The 12,514-nt window shown below is 33.0% G+C and overlaps 1 protein-coding gene across 3 annotated transcripts in view; it reads right to left on the reverse strand.

The window, feature by feature from the left end:
* Positions 1 to 12,514, reverse strand: part of NGLY1 (N-glycanase 1) — a 56,784-nt gene that overhangs the window by 12,221 nt on the left and 32,049 nt on the right. For 2 of the 3 annotated variants that reach the window (XM_069473306.1, XM_069473304.1), the window contains exons 5-9: positions 7,635 to 7,857; positions 5,430 to 5,551; positions 3,853 to 3,998; positions 2,416 to 2,526; positions 918 to 1,082 (exon numbers count right to left, since the gene is read on the reverse strand). In XM_069473306.1, the coding sequence (XP_069329407.1) occupies positions 918 to 1,082; positions 2,416 to 2,526; positions 3,853 to 3,998; positions 5,430 to 5,551; positions 7,635 to 7,857 (767 nt within the window). Of the gene's footprint in view, positions 1 to 917; positions 1,083 to 2,415; positions 2,536 to 3,852; positions 3,999 to 4,183; positions 4,270 to 5,429; positions 5,552 to 7,634; positions 7,858 to 12,514 lie in introns of all 3 variants that reach the window. The other variant, XM_069473305.1, reaches the window with a different exon arrangement.

Below are 12,514 nucleotides of genomic sequence, written 5' to 3' on the forward strand. Positions count from 1 at the left end.
TAGTCATCACTAAAATGCATATTAAAATTGAAATACTGTTACATATCACCAGAATTGCTAAAATGAAAAAGATAGACAGTTCCGAGTGTACACAAAGGTGTGGAAAAATCTCATATGCTGCTAGTGAGAGTAAAAACTGGTACAACTGCTTTGGAAAATTATCTGGCTACCAAAACTGAACACATCCATACTCCTAGATATATACCCAACAGAATACATAAAGATATTCACTGAAAACATGAATATGAATGTTTGCAGCAGCATAATTTGTAACAGCCAACACCTAGAAACAACCCAAATAGCCATCAAATTATAGTACATTCATATAATGGAATATTATACAGCAATGACAATAAACATTGCAACATGTATGAATCTCAATAACATAATGTTGTACAAAAGAAGCTATACACAAAAGAGTATATATTATCTAATGTCATTTATATAAAGCACAATAACAGGCTTTATACAAAACTTATATATGATGTTGGAAGCCATGATAATGGTTACTTTTAGGGAAGGCAGTGAGTGACTGGAAAGGAACTTACGCTTGTTTCTGGGTTTCTGCTGACTTATTTCTTATTCTGATTGGTGGATGCATGAGTGCTAAAATTGTAAAAATTTGTTAAGCTGTACATGTATCATTTGTGCATTTTTCTGTATACTCTTCAGTAAACACTAAAAATTTACGTAAGGTAAAAAAATAGAAAAATCCCACTTTAAAATGCTTTGCTAACTCTTATATGTGATTTACTATGTCAATCAATTATTAGTTCTCTTCAAAGGTTTGCATTTTTAAATAGTTACCCTACAAAATTAATTGAAATATCATAGCCAATGAAGTTTTCTGTAAGCAAACAGCACAGTATGGAAAGCAGGAGAGTAAAAAGATTATCATGCTAGAATGAGTTAAATACCTCTAGACCCATTTCTCCTCGGGCTACTCGCCAAGCCACTGACCCAGATATTCTTCCACCAAGTTCTCCAGGTTTAGGAGTTTTGGGAGATATAAATTCAACAAGCTCCACAATTATCCTTTGGAGAAGTTCTTTTCTTCTGTTTTCTGACAAAGACAGTTGCCTCTGTAATTCATGTTTTTAAAAAGTTGTTACGATTAAGGGAATGTAGAGGTCCATCTCTAAGCAAGAATATACTTAAAGCATTTCCATTTTAAGAGGTCTTAAAAAAACTAATCAGCTTTATTTTCATATATATGTTATTTAGAAAATAAAAAAGATACTATGGAAAACTTAATATAATTTTACAAATTTTATGTTGAGAAATCATTTAGCACCTATTTCTGACTCTCCATGATCTCTACTACTCTAGGTTTATTCAAAATGAAGGGAAGCAACTTCTGTTTCTGGATTTGGTGGATTAGCTTGTGTTAGACCAACTGTCTTGCTGAGAAAAGCTAGAAAAGTTGGAGGAGACACACACACAACATACACATACAAACACCTGTATGAATGCAAAAGAAAGCTACCAAGGTAGCAAGAACTTGAGAAGTCAAGGTCCCAAGGGAAGAAATAAATTGAGGTGAAGGAAACATACTGCACCTCTTTTCAAAACCTTCCAGGCATTTGACAATTAAGTGGCATGAGGAGAAGAGGCTGTGAAGCTAAGCACAAAATGGTGACAAAAGTGCTAAAAACAAAGAAGTTTTAGCAGAATTATAGTGCTAGGTAGAAAATAAAGACTCTGGAGTTCAGAGTCTTCTAAGGCAAGGGGCTCTAGAAAATCAGGCTGGAATCTCTGAAAGACTACACACTAGGAGTAAAAGCAAATTCAAAACTGAAACTTGACCCTGAATCTCAATTGCTGATTGAATTAAGGTGATTTGCCCTGTTTTAATTGTCTATTAGAGCAAAATTAGTTGGTTTTTTTTAAATTATGAAAAACTCCACATGTATAGAATTAAAAAAATCAATACTATAATATCAAAGTATAAAATGAAAACTAAATCTTCCATCTTGGACTCCTGGTCCCTCTCCTTAGAAGTAATCACTGTTAATAATTTCCCGTGCCTTGCTTCAGGCATTTCCATACACGGACATGTGTGTGTGTGTGTGTACACACATACATAAATATGAGTGTGTGTCATTTTATCAAAGGCACAGTTACTTTGATAAATAGGACTACACACTTTTTACGTCAGGTACTACAAATATTGAAATTTTGTTTCATTGAACTTTTTGAAGAGATGCGACAATTTAATCCAAAAAACCCCATAATATTTAAAATGAGTCCTCGAAATTTTCAATAAACAAAAAAGACATTTAACATATTAAACTATTCTTGCTTGCAAAATAATGCTATTACTTTAAGAATTTCAACGGGTTAAAAATTGGCTATTCTTGATTATATAAAAACTTTCAAATGTCCTTTCAAAAATGACAAACAGCCATCACATACCTGCTTATTAAGCCCATTAATTGTCTCTCGAAGTAATTCTTCTTTAATCTCAGTTCTTCTGGAGATCACTTCTTCATGTTTACAAGAATATCGCCAAGTGACATCAACTACCTGAAACAAATTATAGAATACGAATATTTAACAAGATTACAACCATCAACGTTTATTTGCTAAATACCTAGAATATATGCAATTCTTAAATGCCATTTTTAAAATACTATCCTTTGTTTAAAATTTAAAAACCTGTGTAAGAATCTGAAGAGAATCCACTTTTTATTCATTTTCTAACGGGTTTACTTCTAAGAAACACTATGATAAATTGATGAAATTTTCAGATTTTAAGATTTATCTACAAACCTGACTCCATAAAATTCAACAAATAAAACCTTTTTCCTTTTTATTGTATTAAATTTACATTACAGAACTGATTTTTGACAAAAATGCAAAGAAAATTCAATAGAGAAAGGATAATCTTTTCAACAAACCATGCTAGAACAATTCATTATCCATGTTAAAAAAAAAAACAAAAACCTTCAATCCACACCTTGGACCATATACAAAATTAACTCAAAATATCTAAAACTTATAAAAGGAAACAGGAAAAAAATCATTGTAACTGTGGGCTAGGCAAAAATTTTTTAAATACAATTTCAAAAAGTACAATCCATAAAAGAAATTGGTGAACTGAACTTCATCAATTGCTTCTCATCAAAAGTCATTAAGAGCTCGAAAAGACAAACTACAGAGAGAAAAATCTTTGCAAAGCATAGACTTATATAAGAATATATAAAGAATTCTCAAAACTCAATAGTAAGAAAACAAAAGAGCCAATTTAAAGAAATAGGCAAAAGGGAACATGAATGGCACATAAACAAATAAGAAGATGATCACTATTATTTGCCATTAGGGAAGTACAAATGAAAACCATAATGAGATACCATTGCACACCTATTAAAAAGGCAAAAATTAAAAAATCAGACCACACTAAATGTTAGCAAGGATATGGAGAAATGAGAATTCTCACACACTGGTGGTGAAAATGTAAAATGGTACAATCATTTTGGAAAACAGTTGAGCAGTTTCTTAAAAAATTATACATACATCTACCATATGATCCTGCCATCTACTCTTAGACATTAAACAAAGAGAAAAGTGGGCACATGCCCATATAAAGACTGTGCACCCAAATGTTCACAGCAGCTTAAGTCGAAATAGTAAAAAACCAGGAACTACCCAAATGTCCATCAACCGATGAAATGATAAACTATTGTTCATCCATAAAATAAATACTGATTGCAGTGATGATTTCATGGGCATATACAAATGACAAAACTTATTAAATTGTACACTTTAAATATATATATGCAGCTTACTGCATGTCACCTATGGAAATATATTTTATTCTTGGAAAAACATTTTTTTCCTTTCATGTCCTACCTCATCTTTAGAAAATGCTATAATATAGGAAAGCTTTTTGCCCCATCCTATTTCATAAAGGAGTGGTTTGTCACAGACATCTTCACAGGCATCACAGTGCAGCCACCGCTGCTGAGAAGGAGAAAAGACTTCTGTCCAGACATGGTCTACTCAAGTAAGACACAGGAAGGCAATGGAAAAGAGGAAATAAAAGTTAAGTTTATAAAACCAGAATGACTTCCAACAACTATATACAAACCCCTAAGGCTAACATAATAATTTTTAACATTCTAAATATTAGGTAATAAGAGTGAGCATTTTGTGACAAGACTCTAGAATACGTGTATTAATTTCTCTGTCTCTTTGAGATTCTAGAAAATGCTTTTGAAATAATCTCCTTTAATGCAGTCAGCTTTAGGCATAATATGTGCCATAACTCTTACGAAGGCAAATATATTGAACAATGGCATCAAAAATGTCTGGCTCAGTTTGCCACTATGAAGGAGTTAATGCCACTTTTGAAACTACAGTCTCTCTGGACTTTAAGACCCCAAACCAGCAGATGGTCTAATAGGATCTCTGGTCACTGATGTTTCATATTTTATTTTAAGAGAACAATAACTATTAACTGAAGGTTTTAATTCTAACAAAAAAAAATTGAAAACACAAGTAAAACTCTAAGAATAAGGCAAACAACTTTTTTTTAACATTTCAAAATATTAAGGGGGTACAAATGTTTTTGTTACACGGATACACTGTATAATTAGCTGAAATCCTGGCTTTCAGTGTGCCCGTCACCAGGACAGTGTTCATTATACCTGATAGACAAGGAAAACATTTTTTGATATGTAAATACAAGTCATTTCTAAGTAAGGACAACACAAATATCACATGGCTTCTATTATATTATTTTTGTATACTGCAACTTAAGTTTCCTAAACTTTTTATAGTAATCCCTAGAAAAATGAAGATTTCTATAGCACACTATTATACATGTTCTTATCTGTATAGAAACAGCATTACTATAAATGCCACAGTAAATTGTTAATAAAAGAAATAAGACCTAGTATTTAACAGATCAGTACAGTGACTCTATTTACAATAATTTATTGCATATTTCAAAATAGCTGGAAGAGAATAATTCAAATGTTTCTAGTGTAAAGAAAAGACAAATGGATACCCCAATTACACTGATTTGATCTGTACAAATTAAATGGTGTATTAAATTATCACACGTATTCCTTAAATATATGTACATATATTGTATCAATATAAATAAAATTAATTAAAAAGGATAAAAGAGAATATTTATTTTTTGTTTTTTTTTTTTATATTTCTTTTTTTTTTCCTCTTTTTTATTTTCCCAGCTCCTCCCAACTGTAAGAGAATATTTATAGTGCAAAGTATCAGGCATGGTGCCAGATGTTTTACAAAAATCTTGTGATCCTTCCAAAAACCCTGTGAAGTTAGTATTATTATTTTACAGATGGCAAATGGAAGCTCAGACTGACAAGGCCAGAAAATAGCAGACAGACTGTAAACCCAAACCTGTAAGTCTACAAAGCCCTACTACTCTTTGCTCATACTATGTTCCGTACCTGTGTAATCCCAAACGTAGCGAGCTTCAAACCCTAAAGCTCGGCAGCACAGTGTAAAACAATTGGCCCACTCACCACACCGTCCACATCTTGTTTCCAAAAGTTTCTCAGGGTCATTATATCTGGGGGGGGGGAGGGGGGAAAGCAGCTTAAAATTATCATCAAAATCAACATTTTTAAAGAATTTATATTACCTTTATGCTAACAAAAATGTTTCTTAATTTATTTTTAAATATTGATTAAAGAGTCTAGACTATATGATTCTAGTGTCAGAACCTTTGGTGAAAAATGGTTAAACAGTGGTACTGCCTTCAAGGTGTTTGCAGTCCTAAGAGAGAAAAGGAATTAACACAAATAATTTTAATATATGGCAGAATGTGATACAAACACTCAGAGTTAGTGTTATGGAAGAGTCATTTTATTTGAGCTGGGCTTTAAATGACAGATAAGATTTGGACAGGCAGATTCTCTAAGAAATCTGCTTAAAGCATTAACATTAAAGTGGTATAATTAGCTCATTGTATTTAAAAGGTAAACAATTTTACTCAATAAAAATTTTACCGCAGTTTAATTCACATTTTACTTAAAATGTTATTTTTCTTTATAATAATCATTTTGACTAAAATTTTATTTTTCTGAAGTATTTAAAGGTGCTTGCTAATCTGGAAATTGTTTTTAGAAAAATATTTGCAACATTCCTTTCAAAAGTTACTCCAATTATCAAATTATCATACAACTGGAGAACACTAAATTTTGCATATTGTGTCAAGAAGGGTTTTGCGCTGATACAGCTAAACAGGAAAAGTGCTCCAGCTGAGCAGAGATGTCAACCATGAACCTGTGAGGGAAACTGTGGCATGAATGAACTAGCTCTGCAATGAGAGGTTTGTTAGGCAGATGCTCCTGCTTAATAAGTTAAATGAAAATTGAGAACTTAAGTAATTCAATCATTGAAAAAAGTTGTAAATTTACATTATGGAGTAATAACAATAGAACTAGAGCAACCTACGCTCCATATTCTATAGATACTACTAGTGCCAAGTCAAAAGACCAGATTAGCCTTTAATTGATAATGTTCATCATCCCAACTTTAAACAGAGAGCAGCTAAAAATAAATTAATGATTAGAAAGGAAAAGAATAACACTTTGCATCAATATCTATGCTTGCCTGTACCACTTCACGCTGCATTATTAGTTTATATTCAACTACCTGGAGTTTATGAGGACAGAGATTTGATTATATATATTTGTTTCTTCTAAACTTTGCAAAGTGTCTATGCAAATATATGCTGAATGAAGAAATAACTTACAGAAATTTTAGATAATTATTGGGTATTAGATACTATTTACCTTATATTCTGTATATGGTAGAACTGGTTCCAAATTAGAGACAAAACTGAGTCTCTAGGCCCCTAAAATTGGATATTTCAAAAATGTGGTATCTTTTCTTGCCTTATAATACAAACCATCTTTATAAGTACTGCCAATTAAGGAAATTTGACGAGAAGTTTGTAAATTAAAAGAGGGAAAAAGTTAACTGAAAAACTAAAATTTCCTTTGTTTAAAATTTAGAGATATGTGGGTTAAGTTAGGTTGGGCAGGGGAAGCACCTAATTAAAACAAACTTATGCCTTTGAAAAGAAAATAACATGATACTATAGTATACTTTTACCTTCTATTTTATCATCTGATGATTATTTTAAGTACAGCATTGTATTTATTATCAAAATAATCAGAATAGTAGTATCATTATGTGCGATCAATATTTTATTAAGGTTATTTGACAGTTAAAAATTATATATTAAAAAAGAATATAAGATTTACACATTAAACATGCTATGACTATACTCAATTTATATTCTAGAACAAGAATTTATAAATTTCTTAAAGGACAGAAGGTAAATATTTTAGACTTTGCAGGTCATATGGTCCCTATCACCAGTATTCAACTCTGCTGTTGTAGCATGAAAACAGTCACATACCATAAGTAGATTAATCAGCATGGCTACATTCTAATAAAACTTTGTTTACAAAAAAAGTATGTGGGCTGGATTTAGGCTGCCAGCCACCGTTTGCTCACCTGTGTTCTACAGGAATATATTTTTAATTACTAAAAGAAAGATTAAAAAAAATTTCATTTAATAAAAATACACCTCTAACCATTCCATCAAGAAATTACTCTGACTTTATTGTCCAGGTACCCACCTTGGGAATCGATTGCTGAACTGGCATGCATCACAGTAATGGTCTTCTACATTGTTTGCACCCCACTTCAGCTCATCATCATTGGGCAATAATGATTTACTTCTAGACCTAGTCTGTCCACCACATTTACTGCACAACATGTTATTCACCCAGTGAAAAAATTCTTGCTTAAACCAGTGCAAAAGCTCCAGCAAAAGAAAATCTCCATCACTTACATTAGTACCTGAGAAGTTAAAGGAGAACAAGTAAGGTTTAAAGCTGACAAAAATCTAAAAATAGCCACACATATTTATTCTCAAATATGGAGCTGAAATACATGAAAATATAACTGATATAGAAGGTTTTCACGAATAAGATGCAAGAACGGATTGTCAGTATATTGTGAACTAGGCTGAAATACAATGACATGTGTAACTGCACATTTAGAACAGTAGGACGTTCACCACTTCATATCCTCTGACATTATGCATGAACAAGTGAGCTGACCACAATGACCTCTCAGGGAACCATGGTCAGTTTGTAATTGATACTGAAACACAAGGGAGGTAGAAAAACAAGTCTGATTTTGAAAAACATTTTAAAATGGCTGCACTAAATTTGTTACCAGGTACATATGCAAGTAAAGGTGAAATAATCACAAAATCACAGGCAGAAATCCCAGAATTCCAGACACTTTAAAAATCATCCTATTAGCTTTTCTATCGGGGTTTCAACTGTACAATATCCATCCATGGATACTCATCACAAAACACATAAAAACACAACCATGTCTATAGTGTATATAACAATCCTAGCAAGTAAACACGGCAATATAATTCTCACTTTACCAAAAAAAAGATATATCATGATCATATTCAAGACCATGGTATCTCAGGCAAGAAGGAAAGGAGAGGCAAAAAGAATCAGGAGATATATACAGGGGGGCTCTCCTATGTTTAATGTTTTATTATTGAAAAGTGATAAAAATATATATGAAGGAAATACATGGCATAATGTGAAGATCTAATAAAGTTTGATGTTGATTGTAGGTATTTGATATATTACACTCTGTTCTTGTATTGAACAGATTTCTAAGCAAATATACAGTATTTAACAAAGTTAGCATTTCAAAGAAGTTCTAAGAGGATATATAAATGATATTGACACAAGTAGCTAAGTATCAGATCCCTACTGTAACCTTCATTCAGTAAAAAAAAAAGAAATTCTATCAATTGATCAATTTGGAATACTATAAAGTAGTGGTAGAAGTTATAGGAGCATATGTTTATGATGACTTTGGGTCAGGGGAGGTCTTCTTAAGCAAGATACAAAGTGTAAAATCAATAATGAAAAAAATTAAATGTTTTTATGTTAAAATTTAAAATTTTTGAATTTTAAAAGATACACTAAATGAATTAACAAAGAACATGCACATAAAAAATTATAACATGTCTACCAAAGAAAAGACAAATATCTAAAATACATAAAAAATTTCTATAAATCAGTAAGAATATTAACAAACCCATTAAAAAAATTTATGAAGTCCACAAAAGAAATTCAATAATTTCACTAAGTGGAAACCTGGACACTTGTGGTATGAATTGGAAGGTGATTTGTTTGGCAGGATCCATTATAGTATAAAAATGTTACACACTCTTGACACTTGGTATCTATCTCAGAAAAACACTTGTGCATGTGTACCAGTACACATGCTTTACAAGAATTTCCACTGTAGTAGCATTTAGAACAGAGAAAAATGGTAAACAATCTCAATGTCCATCAACAGGGAATTATATAAATAATAATATATGTGTACTATAGAACATTATAGAGTTGAAAAATTCTCAAGACATATTTGTAAATAAAAAATACCAAAGAGCTGAATATATATGAGATAATAAATTTATGTAAACCCCACACAACTTATTTATTTTTATAAATAACTATTTATAGGCATAAATAGACAGGAAAAGACATGAAAACACACACATCATATAATAATAACTGTTACCTATGAAAGAGGAAAAGGACTAAATGGCAGGGAAAGTTTGGCTTTTACTGCATCAGTTTTCCAACAAGAAGATATTCATGAGTTAGTTACATTAAAAATGAACATTTAGAAATAGAGTATTACTATGCTCCTCCTCAGTTAGTTCACCTGTAGCAGCTAGAGTGATCTTTTTAAAAATGCAGGCCAGATTATGTCACTCAAAACCTTCCAATGGGTTTTCATCTCATTCAGAATAAAATTCAAAGTCCTTACTCTGGTTCTTTCAGCTGGCCCCCTGTGGTAGACTAAAAAATGGCCCCTCAAAAACATTTCCATGTCCTAATCTCTATAGTCTACAAAATATATTAATAGTTATCTTACATGGCAAAAAAAAAAAAAAAAAAAAAGAACAAGGAAAGAAAAAGGTCTTTGCAGATGTGATGAAGTTAAGGATCTTCAGGCAGGGAGATTACCCTGGAATATGTGGACGGCCCTAAATGTAATCACAAGTAACCTCTTCAGAAGGAAGCAAATGGGTTATTGTACACACAGAGAAGATAATGTGACGATGGGGCAGAAAGAGATTTGAAGATGTGGCCTTCAAGACCGGAGAGACGCAGCCACCAAAAACTGGAAGAGGTAACAGAACATGGCTCTGTGGACACTTTGCTTTCACCCTATGTTAATGATTTTAGATTTCTGGCTTCCCAAACTGTGAGAGAATAAATTTCTGCTTTTTAAATTCACCACGTTTCTGGTCATTTGTTACAGCAGCCACAAGAAACTTATATGCCCCATTACTTCTTTGACCTCGAACCCTACCCCTTCCTTCTGCCTTGCTCTTTCTGCTACAGCCACAACACCCTTCCTGCCATCCCTTAAACGTGTCAAACACTCCCACCTCACGGTGCTGTTGCAATTGCTAGTGCCCTCTACCTAAAAGGGAATCATTGCTTTCTAAAGAAGCCCTTGACAATCTTAAACCCAAATGGCATCTTTTCTAGTCACCCACTCTCTAATCTGTTATTCTGTTTGTCTTCCTGGCACTTACCATTACTTGACATATTTGAGTATTTGGTGTGTTGGTTTTTTTTTTTTTTTTTTGCTTTTGGTCTCTCTGTCCTTAATAGCAGGTACTTCATTATGTTCACTTCTATATCCGCAAAACCTACAACTATGCTTGTTATAAAATAGGTGCTCAAATTCACAATTGCAAAGATGTAGAAACAACCCAAGTGCCCATCAATATATGAGTGGATTAATAAAATGTGGTATATATACACCATGGAGTACTAGTCACCCATAAAAAAGTGATGAACTACCTAATGTATTATCCTGGATGGAGCTGGAGCCCATTATTCTAAGTAAGTATCACAAGAATGGAAAAACAAACACCACATGTACTCACCATTAAATTGGTACTAATTTATCAATACTAATGTGCACATATGGGAAGTAACACTCATAGGTGTCTGGCAGGAGGCAGCGGGGAGGAGAGGAAGGGTAAATCCACACCTAATGGATGTGGTGTATGCTGTCTGGGGGATGGGCATGCTTGCAAGGCAGTGCAAAGGCAATTTATGTAACCAAAGCATTTGTACACCTGTAATATTCTTAAATAAAAAATTAAAATAAAAAAAAATAAAATAGGTGCTCAGTAAATATTTGAAAGAATGATGGAAGGACTGAACAAGCTTCAAAATACTACTTAGAATCACAAATGTTGTCCAAACAGTCATTATCAAGACAGGAAAAGAAGAGAAAGGAAAACAGCCTATTTGTATCACACTTGTGTGTTTCACACTCTAGGTATACATCAGCAGGTTTCCAGCTGGAAACATAACTATCCAACAGTGAGACCAGTGAGGGTCAGTGTTTCTCCGTTAAGTAATACCCTTAATATGGCTCAGAGAAATGAAAATGGATTCCTCTATGTACAAGATAGGAGGAGCTCAGAAATCTGAGATACAGGGGTTAAAAGGGAGGTCTGACTTAGATGCTAAATTCTGTGAAGACAACATTTAGAATGCAGAGAGTTTATTTCAAAAGTGTAATTAAGACTTCATATTTATAAATTTAGCATTTTCAAAAATACCATGTAAATATAGATTTCTAGTAACTTCTCAGTGCAAAATAAAATCAACAAGCTTAGGCCCTAACTCTGCCCTCTGAAAACCACTGACATCAACGTATAAGAAAGAGAAATGAGAAGAAAAATGGGTAAAAACATCCAGAGGCAGCCTCATCCCTAGACACATCTTTAAGATTTAATATTCTGCACACCATGTCTTCATACTCAATTTAGTAGGCCAACTTATATTGTTATCACTTTTCTAAAATGACAAGGTTCTTGCTCTTCCAAAAAGGTGTCTTACCTATACCTGGAACATTTAATCATGATAAACCTTCAGACTACTAGACCAGAGCTGTCAAACCATGCTTCTCTGAGCCTCAATTATCTCTGGAGGTATCTTAGTGGGCAGGGATACAAAGGCCCCACTTCTGCTTCAGACCAGAACATTTTCCCTAGTTCATAAACCTAGAATAAGATTTTGTCTGGGGAGGCAAAAAAGAGCCCAGTGAACGAAAAAAAGAAAATCACCAATTGGGCCAGTGGTGGCTTTGTCATCATCTCAGTGCCAGTCACTATGGCAGAGACTGCTGGTTGCCATATAATATCCGTTTGCTACTTCTTTATTGATAGGGTTTTAATTTGGGGGGATGACAATGCACCAGCTAAAAGATTTTATGTCCCAGACTCTCTTGCAGCTAAGTGAGGCTAAAACACTAAGCTTTATGTGACTCCAAGGAAAGCTACTTCAAGAGAACAGGTTCAGATTAGAGATACAACCTTTTTGCTTTTTCTCCCTTTCTTCTTCCTGATATCTGGTCTGCAAATGTAATAGCTGGA

This window comes from Eulemur rufifrons, chromosome 7 (genome assembly GCF_041146395.1).
Source record: "Eulemur rufifrons isolate Redbay chromosome 7, OSU_ERuf_1, whole genome shotgun sequence".
In the NCBI taxonomy this organism is placed as follows: domain Eukaryota; kingdom Metazoa; phylum Chordata; class Mammalia; order Primates; family Lemuridae; genus Eulemur; species Eulemur rufifrons.